This window comes from Corylus avellana, chromosome ca3 (assembly GCF_901000735.1).
Source record: "Corylus avellana chromosome ca3, CavTom2PMs-1.0".
NCBI lineage: Eukaryota > Viridiplantae > Streptophyta > Magnoliopsida > Fagales > Betulaceae > Corylus > Corylus avellana.
The window spans coordinates 8,176,478-8,192,515 of record NC_081543.1 but is presented as its reverse complement, the minus strand read 5'-3'; the positions used below and the strand labels follow the sequence as shown (position 1 = coordinate 8,192,515).

General features: G+C 36.3%; 1 protein-coding gene across 1 annotated transcript; it reads right to left on the bottom strand.

Moving 5' to 3' along the window:
* Positions 1–11,528: 11,528 nt before the first annotated feature.
* Positions 11,529–13,172, bottom strand: LOC132176291 (uncharacterized). The gene is made up of 4 exons (XM_059588457.1): positions 12,638–13,172; positions 12,252–12,392; positions 12,024–12,179; positions 11,529–11,897 (listed from the first exon to the last, which is right to left on the bottom strand). The coding sequence occupies exons 1-4, from the start codon at positions 13,046–13,048 to the stop codon at positions 11,823–11,825; spliced, it is 783 nt and encodes a 260-aa protein (XP_059444440.1). The 5' UTR covers positions 13,049–13,172; the 3' UTR covers positions 11,529–11,822.
* Positions 13,173–16,038: the final 2,866 nt, after the last annotated feature.

Here is a 16,038-nt window from a genome sequence, read left to right as displayed (position 1 = left end):
AACTTGAACTTTCAAAGCAGCTATCTACTCTCTTTCTCCTCTTGTTGGGGGCATTGGCGGTCTTCGTTGATTATTCTGAATAGCTGATTCCTCACGGTTGGCATGGCTTCTGGACCTTGTGTTCACCATTGCGGATTTTTTATTTCGTAAGAATGTAAGATAATCGTTTCCACAGACGGCGTCAAATTGTTTAAACAGTTTCCGGTTTGATGAATCCAAGGGGAAGCGGGTTGCCCTTTTTACACTACTCCTTTATCTGCATAACAAATAGGTGTTTAAGAGAGCTCGCCAGGATGTTTCCTGCGAATCCTCCTTCGATGATTAAGTCAGTAATTTTCTCAATGAGTTGATGAAATATCTAAGAATCAATTTTGCGTGTACCTTTCTCTGTTGGCTCTTCTCCTTATTTATAGTGTGGCTAATAAGGAGATAATAATTCTCGGGCGAAGGATCTGGGATCAGGTGTAACCAATGAAGAGTCAGTGATGACTGGACGGAGAATCCGGGATCCCCACGTAACTAATGGGGAGTTGATGACAAGATCTTCCGTTTGTGATAACCGGGTGTAACGTTCAGATGGCTTTATGGACATGTGTAATGCTTAAGGGCATTTACTAACTTTGAAACCGACGCCTCCTCTTAATGATCGTTGAGTAGCTTTCTTTTGATTCATACTTGAATCCTCGGGTCCCTACCCCCCCACCCCCCGAGGATTATGATATAGTATCTGGGAGATGCTTCCAGTAACTTGAGCAACTGTTGGGCTGGACCTTCTTGGGCTGGCCCTATGCTAGTGGAGGCTTTAAGCCCATATTGACATTTCTTGATGATTCGGGCCCATGGGCTTGGGTCTTATAAATGTACGAACAGATGACAAAAAAATTAATGTTCCCATGACTTGATGGATTATATGTTGGGAGTAAGAAGAGTAATTTCCACAAACAGAAACGTGAATGAGTTTAGTCCTTCAATGCATATGAGTCATGAGTCATGATGCGTCCAATATTGTAACTGCCACTCATGGTGGCAGCATGGATGCATGCATGCATTAAATCATGTTTGTATGTACAAATGAGGAAAAGCTATCACTGGAAAAAGCCTGCTAGGAGCTATTTGTTGCTGTTTGTGGGGATATGAGGATCTTTCAATCTCTCTCTCTCTCTCTCTCTCTCTTTCGGTGGTGTGGGGTGTGGGGTGTGGGGTGTGGTTGGGTAGAAACCGATAAAGTTGAAATTTAATGTTGCTCAGGTGTCTGATATTTCTTTTAGCCTCTCGACCTGACCGGTGGCCTGCCTTTGCCTTTGGCTTTGCCTGTGTGAGACAAGTATTGTACGAGCTAATTTGAGGGAGCTAGGCCGGTGGCGATCACCTTTAGCTTAGCCGTAGATACATACGCAACCCCACATGCATCATGTTGCATGGACATTAGGGATTTCTTGTTCTATTTTGAACCACACAAGGACATTCACATGCCCCGGCCCACAAAAGGGATGGGGTTAGAGGGAGCAGATCTGGGTTGCTCTACTTTATTGAATCAGTTCCCCTTCTTCCTTTCAACTCGGGATACGACAAAGGACACACAATTTGAATGGACCAGTGGATGGACTGTTTTTACTGACTCTTTCAAGCCTCCCTGAGATGAATGGCGATATTTCCATCTAACTGGCATTCACAGTTCACACCATTTACTTTCTCTTACGTACTATGAAAAAGGTACATACTATAAGTCAGGCTAAGGTACATTACAATATTGATTTATTACAGAGATAAGATATGTCCAATTATTCATCATTGATGTTTTGTGTGCCAAACGCACTATATATATAGACACTTTCTTTATCTAAATTTCTAGACTTTTGACATCAGACTTTCGTTGGGTTTTGACATTAGATTTGGTTGTCTTAATTCACAACTCCGACGATTTGATTTGTGAAGAAGAAAAAGTTTAAAGTCAAAAAATAGTTTATCATTTTAAAAGAGAAACTATTTTACAAAAAATAAATAAATAAAAATTTCTACTAAACACTGAAAAATATGAAAAACGTTTTTTCATAAAAGATTCTACCCCAAAACAAATAAAGCCTAAAAATCAATTACCTGACACAGGGTTCAGTTCAACTGGTAGCAGAAACCCTTGGGCGGTAGAGTTAGGAAATTGATTTGCTTCACACAAACAAGCAAGCAAGCAAAGAAAACTTAATGGAGCAAGTGGCCCACTTCTCCTGTCCCTCGGCATCTCTCTGAACCCTTACTGGCCGACCATTTGTGATATGTTGAACAAACAAATTTAACGGAATACATGTTTTGGGAGTATAAGCGAATGAAGATGAGCTGGAATCAGTTTTGTTAGTTGAAGATTAGTTAGCATTGTAGTTGGAAGTTAGTTTCTTTTCTGTTAATATTGTTGTACATAACACATCGTAGTTATTCATATGGCAACTTGTATATGATATATATGTAGGGGTGTCAATACGGTTAAAAACCGCCCGCTAACCGCTATAACCACTTAACCGTATTAATCGCTAACTGCTTAACCGCTATAACTGCATAGCGGTTAGCGGTTACCGCCTTTTTATATAATATATTTTTATAATTATAATTATAAAAATATTTATACATATAACATAATCACTTGATCATTAAATCACAATTTTTTTAAAAAAATAATTAAATTACAATTTGAGTATTAATATATTATCATTATAATTTATATGATTATATCACATGATTAATTGATCATTAAATCATTTGATTATATAACAACAAATTATACATATATAATATGACATAACTCATAAATATACTAATTCATACTAATACAACAATTAAATATCTAGATACTTATTTCCAATGTTTATAACTTATAAGTCTATATATGTTATAAGTCTATATAAGTCTACATGTGCATATGAATAATATAAATGTATAATATCAATACTTAATCATATGAGTCAATTTAGAGCGCTTAGCTCTTGTTTTGTAGAGCTCCAGCTCTGTTCTTCTTTTAAATGAGATCAGTTTCTTTCTTCAAAAAAAAATCATACGATTCAATGACAATCCAAATACTTTATTCAAGACTTCAAGTGAATCATATTATTAATATATAATGATGATATGATTCGTATAATATCAAATTAAGTAATTGACATTGGATTAAACAATTACCAATGTATTACTTATAAACACAATTTAAGTATTAATGTATTATCATTATATGTTGTGACAGTTGTCTGAATTTTAAACTTTTTTTTACATGTTGTGTTGATTTTTTATATATATATGTTGTTTTTTTTTTTAAAAAAAAAAAAGTTAACCGGTTACATGATTTAATATTTAGGAAATTTTTTTAAAGTACAAGTAAATGTAAATTTTGGTCAAATATTTTTGATTTTTCAATATGGGCTCTTGTTATAGCAATTGGGCCCAAGAAGACGAAAAAAAAAAAAAAAGTAAAGAAAAGCCCAAAAAGCCCAAAAAAAAAAAAAAAACCTAAAAAGCCCTAAAGAAAGCTAAAAAGCCCAATTTTGAAAAAGCGGTTAGCGGGCGGTTATCTATTTCACTAACCGCTAACCGGCGGTTAACCGCTAAGCAGTTAGCGGTTGCGGTTAATGAAATTTACTAACCACCTTGACACCCCTATATATATGCTGCAAATGTACAAAGAACAATTCAAGCAATGCAATAGGGGTGTCAAAAAAAATTGGGAAACCGGAAAATCGGGGAACCGGTTGAAAAAAATGGTAACCGGGTACCCCGGTTCCCGTTTTTTGCACCCAGTTATAACCGGGTAATCAGGTACCAATATATAATAATACATTTTAATATTATATATATATATATATATATATATATATATATATATATATATATATATTTTTTTTTTTTCTTTTGTTTTTACTTTAGGTTTAGCCACTTCACTTTTTTCACTTCCGCCTCTTTTAATGTCCCTCATGGACAGCCCCCTCATTTCTTTCTCTTCTCCCTTTCACTTTCTTCTCTTCTCTTCCCTGCCAACACACATACACGCACATGAGAGAGAGAGTTCCGGATTGAGAGAGAGAGAGAGCTGCTAGCTGTGAAGGAAGAAGAAGGATTCCGGCCATAAGTAAAATCCTTACTCCTTAATTTCTTGTAAATTTCGTTATACTTGTGGGATTAGAAGCTAGAAATGTGGGGATTTGTGAGACTTTGGGTTGGGTCCAGAAAATTAGGGTTCATGCATGGGATTTTGGAGGTTTTGCTATTGAAATCTCTAGTTTCTCTTTGAGTTTTTGTTCTACCCATTGAATTTCAAGTTTGAAATCATAATGATTTGGGAAATTTTTTATTATGTCCGAATTTTGGGGAATTTTAGCCCAAAATACAAATTTTTTTTAAAACCGGTTACCCAGTCCGGATAACCGGGTACCAACTGGAACCGGCCAGTTATTGTATAACCGGTTAACCAGGAACCGGTTTTTCAAAATTAATAACCAGGGTACCCGAGTTATTAATTTCTTGTATTCTTTTATTAGGAACCATGTTAAAGTTCTTGCATTCCTTTCTTACAAACCAAGAAATGTTTTCAAAAGACCTTAAAGCATCTCTTTGATTCATTCTATTGCATAATATTGAGTTTTCTTACAATACATGTGTTTATTCAATAGCCTAGAAGAGGATATAGTAGCATATAGATTCCATGAAAGCCTTAAAACATAGTTGGGAGCTTCTAGCCGAAATGCCTAACTCATTGACCGGACGTACGCCCTAGAGCCCGTACCTACGACCAGGGAGCTGTTAAGTGCCAAAATATTCATATTTTAGCCCTTAAACTTATATGTGTTAATTCCTTAGTATTGTTAGTTTATGCCATTTTATTTCTTTTTTGTATTTTCTATGTTTTTGTAGACTTTTGGAAGAAAATGAAGCAATTATGAAAGTATCGAGCTTAAAAAGCAAATTTAGGAAAAGCTGAAGGCTCTGGTAGTGCAATCGATTGCACGGCGTCTGTGATCGAGCGCACTATAAGCAAAAGGATCAGACGAGCGCAAGGAGTGCGCTTGTGTGCACAAGTAGCATCCTCGATCGCACCTGCGATCGAGCGCCCAATATCAGAGATTGAGCGCACCCGTGCGTGAAGAACAAGTCAGCTGCGGCCAGAATTTCTTTTCCTTCTATATTAGGGTATTCCAAGTCTCACTTGTAATAGGACTAAACCCTATGAATTTTCTACGTTTACTAGTGTTTCAAGGACTTCTAGATGCCTATAAATAGACCTCTTAGCTTCTAGAAAAAAAATGTGGAGAAAGAGGTACAAGCTCTGGATAGGAATTGAAGGCTAGATCAAGAGGAGTTTGGGTTTTTCTTTTCTTCCACCTTTTATTTTTGTTATGTAGTTTATATTTTAATTACAGCTAGATTGAAGCCCTAATTATGCTTATTTAATATTTCAATATTAGCGTCTTTGTGATGATTATGTTGTGATATTTAACTTGATTAATTCATGTTTTCTTAAGTTTCTCATTTGTGTTTGTCTGATCAACATATGCATGCAGTATGGACTAGTTAATTAAATCAATTTGAATGATTAAGTCATGGGTTTAATAAGAGTAACAAAAGAAATTTACACCGGGTTCTTGGGTTAATCAACATGGAAAACCGGGAGTATACACCCATGCCCTAGGTCCCATGTGTTTATCGATTTTCATAGATTCATGTTTTCTTAAAGAACAACTTAGTATACACCTATGCTAAATCATTTAAGAAAGAAAAGAGTTAGAGTATACACCCATGCCTAACTCGTTGTTTAGGAAAATTTATAGTTTAAGAAATATACACCCATGTCCTTAGGTTGACAAACATTAGATATGCGTAACATGATTAAAGTATTGGCATATTGTTATATTATATAAGCATGATTAATGGTGAATATCAAAGCCCTACCTTTTTATTATTATCAACTCAAAATCAATTTTTGTTTTGTTTTACTTACGGAATTTATTTTAAGCAAAATTTAGCAATCCTCATGGGAATGATCTCGTACTTGCATCCTATACTACTATATTGATCTTGTGTACTTGTGAGTAAAACGTATAATTATTTGCATATTAATTTAAGTAGATATTTGCACAATAGGAGCCAAGCGTCTGCCCTTAGCCTTACTCACGTATTTTAGAACCCAGCAACCTTTTTTGTTAGATAGGGCTTAGCACGATACTCATAAGAGGTCCTCTAGTACTGCTTATAACAATGTGTTGTATTTCGTTATAACAGGGTTTTTGAGATGTCAAAGGACTCAAGCAAGCGGATAAGGTAAGTAAATACTTACGAACACTTTCCTTAAAAATGTGGGATATGTCAGTTGACTAATCACGCGTATGATATGAGCATGTCTACATTTTCATAATAACATGGTAATTGCTTTTGATAACTAGTTAATAAGATGTATCGTATGACATGGTACACCGATACATGCGGTATAATGGCCATAGGCTTACTATATAGATTTCATTTTATGGTCAAATGTGTGTGTGATATATGGGTCATGGATCCAATGGTTGTTTCGTAACCGGCACAGCCTTAACGGATGGTCACTACAGAACGGACATCATTAGCAGCGTAGGCCACCCAAGGTCAGACTCAGTCAGGCTGCTAGTGTTATGGATGGTAGCGTACGATGGTTAGGGCACGGGCATTGTATTACAAGTCCCTCGGGACAGTGCCGACTCTGCTAAGAATGGGTAATATATCGGATAGACCATACATGATAGTTATGACCTATAAAGCATTAGTTTTCTGCATTAAAATACTTAAGCAATTGCAGCCGAGAGTACACTATTCTTTTATTAACCGAACAATACTTTTATGATGTATTAACGGAGATAACACCTCTTTTTAAATGTTTACTAAGACTGCACGTTTATTTCTGCTTAAATAGGCTCATGTCATACCTTGTAAGGTTTACTTATTAAATCGTTGGACTTACGCTATTATTACTCTTATAGGGAACATGTTTCTATAACTCAAGAGTGGCACAGTTGCCACTACAAACTTTGCTTAGGATTCTTATACTGTTATCAGGTTTGCTTTGCATTATCATTAGTTGCTCCATGCCTTTAATTTCAAGAATATACTTACACCTGTAAAGGATTAATAGTTTCTGAGATTTATTTCACCTTGTTATGCATTAACTCTGATAATGCTTAGAGGAACGATTCCTTATTTAGTCACAAGTTGGTTTATTTGGAAAGATTGCTAATAATCCTACCAGGCTGGGCAATGCTAGTTTTGGGGGCGTTACACAATTAATGAATAAGCATAACTCATCTTCAGTTGGCACGAACTGTCTACCTAAATTATACTAAACTAGGGTAGTACAATCCATCTTTTCAAGGCATGGCCTATCTAATCCTATTGATTATGTGTTAGTTAAAACCGTTTTATAACAATCATTCATATAATCACAGAAAATATGAATAATTAAATTCAATCAATATAAAAGATTATCTAAGACAAGAGAAGAAATCCATAATGGTTGAATATAAATGATGTGGTATTTTTGTGACAAAAAATATCAATTATAAAAATAACCACTCGCAATAGGATGAATCTTTGTAGGATACGGCTATAGAGAGGGTGTCGAACCTCAAGGACTGCAAGGGTTTAATTATCAAAATTAAAAGATCAAAGTTAACTTAATTAAAAGGGGTTTTGATTTGATTTGCTTAAAAACTAAAGTGCATGAAAATAAAAGAGATTTAAAATAAGAGAGAGAGAGTAGGGTATTGACTTCACCTCTATCCGCACAACAATGGTTAATCATAATTATTCCCATAAATTCATTCTATGCATGTTATAAATAAACAAGAAACTACCTTATTAAAGAATAAGCATAATCTATCTTCGGTTGGCACGGATCGTCCACCTAACCACTAAGACGCGGTACGACCCGTCTTCCCTAGGTATAAATTATCAAATTCTATAACAGGATACATACAATCAATGAATAAGTGTAACCCATCTTCGGTTGGCACGGACTGTCTACCTAAATTACACTAAACTAGGGTGTAGTACAATCCGTCTTCCCTAGGCATGGCCTATCAAATCCTATTGATCATATGTCAATTAAACCCATTGTATAACCATCATCCTCATAATCACAGAAAACAAGAATGATTTGAGATCAATAAAAGTAAAATACTTTCTAAGACAAGAGAATAATTTCACAAATATTGATTTTGGAATTTAAGAGCAATTGCATTTAATAATTAAGAACATAAATCAATTGTAACAATCCTCATAATTATACAATCAACATGCATAAATTGAAAATATAGAAATTAAATACAATCAAACCATTGTGCTTGGAAAAGGCTACATCAATACCCCACGAAGGGGTTTAGCCGCTCATGATCTCCTAAGCTCCGAAGACAATTTACTGAATTTTGCTCTAAGAGGCGGTGTGTTTTTTCTCAATGCTTAGAGGCCTATTTATAGGGCTTAGGAGAGTCCTAAAAGCCCTAGAAATCCTATAAATTTCGGAGATTTAAGTCCAAGTCCAATTAGGATAAAGAAACCCTAAGTCCAAATCGGAATAGGATTCGCCCAGAATTGCGTTCCTATCTTGCGGGGCAATTTTGGCAATACGGCGCTTCGAATTAGGAAAATGATATTTCACAATGATTTGTAGAAATTTGAGTTAGCTTTCCAGTGCCACTTGAATCACCTCAATCGGATATTTGAGCTGAAAGTTATGGCCAAAATATCAAGACGTATGCAGAATCCAAAATTGAATCCAATCCGATTTTGACTCCAATTTGAGAAATTCCGAATTAATCCTTTTCTTTATTTGATTTAAACTTAACCATGATTGGTTAAGTTTAACCATATCTTCTAGGTCTTCTCAAAGTGTGCTTTTAAGCCCAAAATCAATGGAATTAATTGCATCTTGATTTATATCCTGAAAACACAAAAACAAAACAAAATCAAACAAATAACAATACTAAGGAATTAACATATGTAAATTAAGGGGTTTGAATGTGCAACATTCGACGCTTATCAATAAACATTAAGATCAATTCTTATAGTAATACGCATATAAAAAAAAACTCAAATTAAAATACAATTAAACCATTATTACTTGAAAAATGGCTATATCAACGCCCTATTATAGAATTAGTTGTTCATCCTGGTGCAAGGATGGCCTCCTGTCATGTTCCTTTTCTCTTCAACTCTCCAAGCTTACAAAAAGATATTTACTGTCTAAAACTAAGCACACATTTCTACAAGGTTTAGAGGTATATTTATAGGAGTATAATAACCCTAGGAGTCTTAGGAATCCCTAGAAAAATCGTAAACAGTCTCCTACTTGGACTAGGAGACTGAAAACCTTCTCTAGGGTGGATTTGGAGTCCTGCCGCATCCTGGAAGGCCGCGTGTGCTCGAGCGCATGTGCGCTCGAGCTCTTCAGTTGTGGGCTCGATCCTAGTGCTTCCAATAGCTTCTCAAAGTGCGTTTTAAGCTAAAATTCAATTATATTTTTTGTATCTTTATTAAATACTTGAAAACACTAAAACAATACAAAATTAAACAAATAACAATACTAAATAATTAACATATGCAAGTTAAAAAATTTAATTGTGCAACATTCAGCACTCATCGATCAATGTAAGGTGCCCTTGTGGTTGGAGGGGCTCAAGGAGCAGTGATTTGACACGCCATTTAATTTATGTATGTCGCTATCAAAGTTTAGCAATCGCCGGTCTCGATCTCGGTCTCGGTGGTGATCTTCTTCGAACTATGAGGCGACTCGAGACACTTCTTTGTGAATCGTTCTGCTAGCTAATTGCGAGCATCTCGTGAATGGGCCGCCAATGGGTTGTAGGCGTTTTGTAGGATGGCCTTGTTTCGTATGAGTAAAGACGTATGCATCAGGTTGTCTCGAGTGACTGGTTGATAGAGGGCTTTTGGCGGGCTGGCCCATGTCCCAACAAGCATTATCAATGGAAAGGTAGAGTTGATACGGAGCAGAGAAGTGTGGGAGTGTTGGGAAGTAACTATCGTTATATCATTTATCTTTATCTATTATGTTGTTTGTCATTTATCATTTAGTAGTAGTTGTTATCTTCTATAGAAGGAATCGGGATGAGAGCCAAGTAGTTGTAGTTGAAGGAGATTCTAGTTAAGTTTGGTATAATTAAGTAGGTAGGTTTTTTTTTTTTTTTTTGAAGAAGAAGAAGAAGAATAGGTAGGTGTGTTAAACAAGGAGAGTAGTTAGTGAGAAATATTATGTAGCACCTCGTGCGTATGCTTAGTGGAGTATTATTCAATATAATTCTATTCCTCACATACATATCTTCCATCATTCACCACCCACATTAATAATCGTAATCTATCACAATTGCCGGATCGAGATATATTTCGGAGATGACAACCATTGATAGAGCTGATTTTGTTAACAAAGGTGTTGAGTAATTAATAATTACGTCGGAACAATTAGCTTGATCTTCTCAACTGGTGAGGTGGTAAATGCCATTAATATATAGGCTCCAACGTGAAATGGTTTTCAGAAAATGATTTCCGCATTTTACGGTGTTTACTGCGACGTAAAATAGTGGTCAATGCAAAATATTTTCCTTTTGACTAAAAATTCTTCTTTAATTTTCGAAAAATGGTTTACGGCTATAGATAGACCCTGCCAAGACCCGCCTGGGACTTGACCGGGACTCGCCCAGGACCCGCTCAAGACCGGGCTAGGACCTGCCCCGAACCTGACTGAACCTGAACGGGACCCACTCAAACCTGCCCAAGACCCTCTCCTGGGACTTGACCGGGACCCGCCTAGGACCTGCCCGGAACCCCATCGAGACTTGATCGGGATTCGCCCAGGACTCGTCGGAAAATATTTTCGGCGGAAAACATTTTCCTTGTAAACGATTTCTTAGAAAACATTTTCTGGTATTTGGCATGTATGGAAAATCAAGTGGGTCCCGGTTGCCGGAAAACATTTTCAACTAAAAACATTTTCCGGTATTTGGTATGTACGCAAAATCATATTAAACACTAAATTATGAAAATGTCCTTATCGGGTCTTGGGCGGGTCCTGCCAGGGTCTCGGGCTAGCCCCGACGAGGTCTTGATATGGTCTAGGCGGGGTCTAGGCTGGTCTCGGGTGGGTCCTTGCGGGACTCACTTCAGACAACTTTAAGACTTGATCATGACATTTTTGTAATTTAGAGTTTAATATGATTTAATTACAAAATATATAAAAAAATAAAAAAAAAATAAAAAAAATTGATTTTCCATGTGCGCAATAAACGCCATAAAATGTTTTCGGCAGAAAACATTTTCAGGAAAAATGACTTCTCTGAAAATATATATATATATATATATATATAAGAGTTGAATTTCAGATTATGAATTTGCAACTGGATTGTAAAATACAGCGGACCAACCAACTAATAATATCCATGAGACAAAAATCTTCAAATTCAAAGGAATTTCATATTAGATTTAACCCCAAATGTGAATTCTACGTAAAGAAACCCATATAAAAACACAGCAATCAGACCAGCCATGCATGTTTTGTAAATTATAGCAAAGTTTACACGTGCTTATCAAAGCAATAAAGTGAAAGAGAAATTTGCATACAAAAAGTGAGCTTTTTCCCTTTGGATCAATATCCATTTGCCAATTAATATATTCCAAAGTAAACTCAATATATATATATAATCTCAATATTTTGCCTGGTACGTAAGACTACGTACATGAGGAAAATAAGAAAAGAAAAAAGGCATGCCCTATTTAAACGGTCCCTACATTAGTTGTCAATTTGCATATCCATATCACCCAGCAATATATGGTAAATACATTAAACTTGCCATTGCCTCTTGCAGCCAGTCGTCGTCGTCCGTTTTTATCTGCAAAATATTATCCCCCAATATTTAAACAAAATGATATATATATATATACACATATATGATCCTGGAGATGAATTAAAACACATTAATTAAATAATTAATTAGTGGAGGAAGTAATTAAAGTACCTCGGTGGCATCACTACTACAGTAGGATTCCTGCTTGTGAGGATCGTCATGGTCGTTGTTGATGACAAGCATTCTTTCTTGACAGAGTTCACTGTTCCTTGCAAATCTCCCACGAACTCTAACTCTCCTGTCAGCGAGGGTCTTCCGACATGCATACTGTAATTGTCTTCCATTATTTTTTTTTATTGGGTCGCTAAATAAACGCAAAAGCAAGCAAGAATACCTTACCTTGATGGTTTTGTTGAAGTTCCTTTGGTTTCTCTTTTTCAAATATCTTACAATCCTTTCCTTCCTTTCCTCCTCCGAGTACCGTCCAACTTTGATATTTGATTCTTCCATCGCAGCCGGTTGATTACCTTGAATTCCTCCCTACAACCCAAAATAATTAATTAATTAATTAATTAATGCTGAATAATATCTAAAATCATTTTCCACTTTCTTTGAAAAAACAGTCGTGGAAGATCCGATACAAGTTCCTTTTTTCTCGATATGTATCGATCATCGCATTAATATATATATATATATATATATATATATATATATATATATATATATTAATGCGCACATAAACACAATGATGGGTTTGAAGTAAGTATATATATATATAAATATACCCATGAGTTGTTATCCCCAGCCGCAGGATAAAGCGGCTTAAACTCGTCGAGAAATCCACAACAATACTCCTCCCTGAAGTGGCACATATTGGGTTGGAGGGCGGCACCAAAATTATCAACCCCTGCAGGCATCATCCCACACAAATCCACTTTATAGTGGTCAGACAATGAGGGAACGGCGAGGTCCGATGTCTCTAGTTTCCCGCCGGCGCCGGGATACGATGATGTCATATCCGATTGTGGCGACACGACAACATGATCCAGCAGAGCATTATCAAATAATGGCACTAAGCTTTCCTGACTCCACATTGGACCACCAAAAGCCACACCCACAGTGGGTACTGTAGAAAACTCAGAAAGATGACTAGGAAATGTGCTGTCGGAGTAGAATTGAGGATTAATGGAAGCCATTAATGGGGGATATATGGAGATGGAGGTACGTATATATATATAGAGAGAGAGAGAGGGTATATAATATATAATATATAATATAATATAATATATAATATAATATGAAATAATAAAATAAAATGGATTAGATAGATCTTCACACTCGCTCATGATCACCCTGTTCTGTGAAAGCCTTGAATATATAGGATTGTGGGAGTGCAAGTTGGTGTGCAGCTTTTAGGACGGTTAATTAGGTGAGGGGGGCACACTTGTTAAAGACATTATTAGCTGTCACACTGGGTTAAGTGTTTACTTACTGTTTGGAAAAGCTGTAAACGCGTGAATTTGCTAACTGATTCAACCAAATCTGTTTTAATTTGTTCATTTTCTAACCCTAATATCCCACACTAGTACTCTAATTAGAATGGCAGCGTTGCCAGTTATTGGATATTTCACCTAAATACGGTTGGTTGTTCTACTGTTACTTCAATTCTTTTGATTTTTTTTCTTTCTTTTTCCAAATTAATTGGTGGAAATTTGATTCTATCAACACTTTTTTAATTGTACAAATTAACTCTACCTACTACTTTTGAAAAAACATTCAAAAACCCAATCGGAGATGAGCGTTGTAAATTTACCATAAGAAGTGATAAATATGTTAAATAATAAACTACTATTTAGTTTCAAAGGAGTAGTTCAATCGGCTATAAATCACGCATCATGAAACTTAATTGAAAAACGATGGTTAAGATTTGATGAAATTTATTTAGTGATGAATGCTTTTTGACTCAACTAATTTTAGCCCTAATCCATTTGAATAAATAAAAGAAATTGATTTATCTTGATCCATAGAGGCCCTCCTCCTCATGTGAATACTATTCTTATATATATATATATACTGTTTAAAGCAGTATACCCCTAAAGATGTGACCTACTTATAGACAAGGAATCCAACACATGGGCTTGTAACATCATGTGTCCACAAGTACAACATATATCCCCCAAATTTGTATTCCTTAACTTGCCCATTTTTTACCACACTATTATGTTTCATCCTCTCCTGTTTAAAGTGTATATTCATTCATGGTTAGGATTTCTAAGAATAAATGAAATACTTGTCCTAATAACAAAAAATAATAATAAAATATTATTTAAGATAAAAATTAATTAATTAATAAAAAAATAAAGAGTGGTTGGCAAATCTTGGCAATAGGGATGGTAGGACCACCCTATTTAAGCTGGGTGGCAGAGCCACCTCAATGAGCTCCGGCAGGGGTGGGTGAGGGCCACCCCAAGCGAAGCAATTGGACAGATCACCCCAAGGGCCATGGGATGGCTTCGGCCACCCCAAACCGGCCGGCCTAGGAGTGGCTTCGGTCTGGGGTGGCCAAATCCACCCCCAAGCCCAACTGAAGTGGTTCAACCGGTCTGGGGTGGCCGAAGCCACCTCCATGGCCCTTGGGGGAGGTCCGGCCACCCCCTATGGATAAGATGGGGTGGCCAGCCACTCCTTTTTCTTTTTCTTTTTTTTCTTTTTTTTTAAAAAAAATCTTAAATAATATTTTATTTTATTTGTTAGCGGGACAGGTGTCCCATTTGTGACTCTAGGATTTTTGAGAAGAAATTATAACTATAAACTAGATATTTTTTAATTCATTTTGGACCGAAGAGGATCTTATTCCGTTGAATAGTCCTTTATCGAAGCTTTGTTCTGAATTTGAAGGGGTATCTGGTTCAAAACAACTATGTCTTAGAAAAGTACACACAAGATACATTTAGCACGATCTTTTGTTATCTCTAAAGATTCCTAGCTTTTCTTCTTACCAACTCAACCATGCATATATATATATTATATATACAAAATCGACCTAATTTTGGAGTGCAACTTGGTAATGTAAATAGATGAAGATCGAGTATTTCTTTTTGATTTATTTTCAATCTGCAGGGAGGCTTCTAGCTCAAATGTTTAACATTCTCTGGCTATTTGCCACAAAAAGCGAAGTAAGAGATGGAGAGAATGGAAGATTTTTTCAGACAGTACATATATAGTATCAGGTGCTTCTGCGCGCTTACCCTTTTCATCCCATCACGTAACATTGCCACCCTACCCACTTGCATCTATCAAAGCCGGTTTCCTTTGTTTCACATGAAACTTTTTAAGTAAAAAAGATGATAAAACACAGTTTTCTTTACCTTTGACTTTTGAGGTCATGGCTGATCAAAATTGGTGACTCGGGATTACAAGTGCAGGCTGGTTCTTTAACTTTGAGGTCATGGCTTACTAGTTAACTGGACCGAAGAGATTGCCAATAACCCTACTGAAATGGTCAATGCCAGTTTTGAGGGAGTTATACTAATTAACGAGCTGCAACAACTCACCGAGCATATAGCAGCATTGAACCGGTCCTTATCTCGGTTGATAGACGACTGATGTTTGCCATTCTTTATGACCTTACAAAAGGCTTTAGAATGGAATGAATAGTGCGAGATCGAATGCCTTCACAAAGTTGAAAAATTACATGAGAAGTCCACCACTACTGTGGGAACCATGACCTGGTGATGACACAAACCGCGGTTAGCTAAGCTTTAATTCGGAATAGTTCTCATTTGAGTGTCATCCAAGGGGTACATAGAGATCCGTAGCAAGCATACCTAGCATAACTCCTATAGGTCGATCAAGTCGTCCTGGCAAATTGGGGCCAGCTGACTCCGCAATATGTAGCAAGGCCTAATTGGCCCAACAAAAGGCCCATTTCCCCAAAAAGTAGACTTCGCCCCAACCCAAGACCCAAACATATTAAACAGCGTACACACTAGAACCCCTACCTTTGCTTGCGCCCCAAATGGGAATGAACTATATAAGGAATCTAGATCCACCCCATTAACGACTTGCCAATTAAGAATGAGGGTTAATTGCTAAGCATTCCATCACTTTTTCTCAAACCTTTTCTAAATGATCTGGACCCTACATTCATTCATTCATTCATATATATATATATATATATAATGGA

Coding starts and splice junctions, on each gene's coding strand:
- LOC132176291 (XM_059588457.1), bottom strand. CDS start 13,048: ATGGCTTCCATTAATCCTCAATTCTACTCCGACAGCACATTTCCTAGT. Junction 12,393..12,637: donor CTGGGGATAACAACTCATGG/GTATATTTATAT, acceptor TTTGGGTTGTAG/GGAGGAATTCAAGGTAATCA. Junction 12,180..12,251: donor ACTTCAACAAAACCATCAAG/GTAAGGTATTCT, acceptor AGACAATTACAG/TATGCATGTCGGAAGACCCT.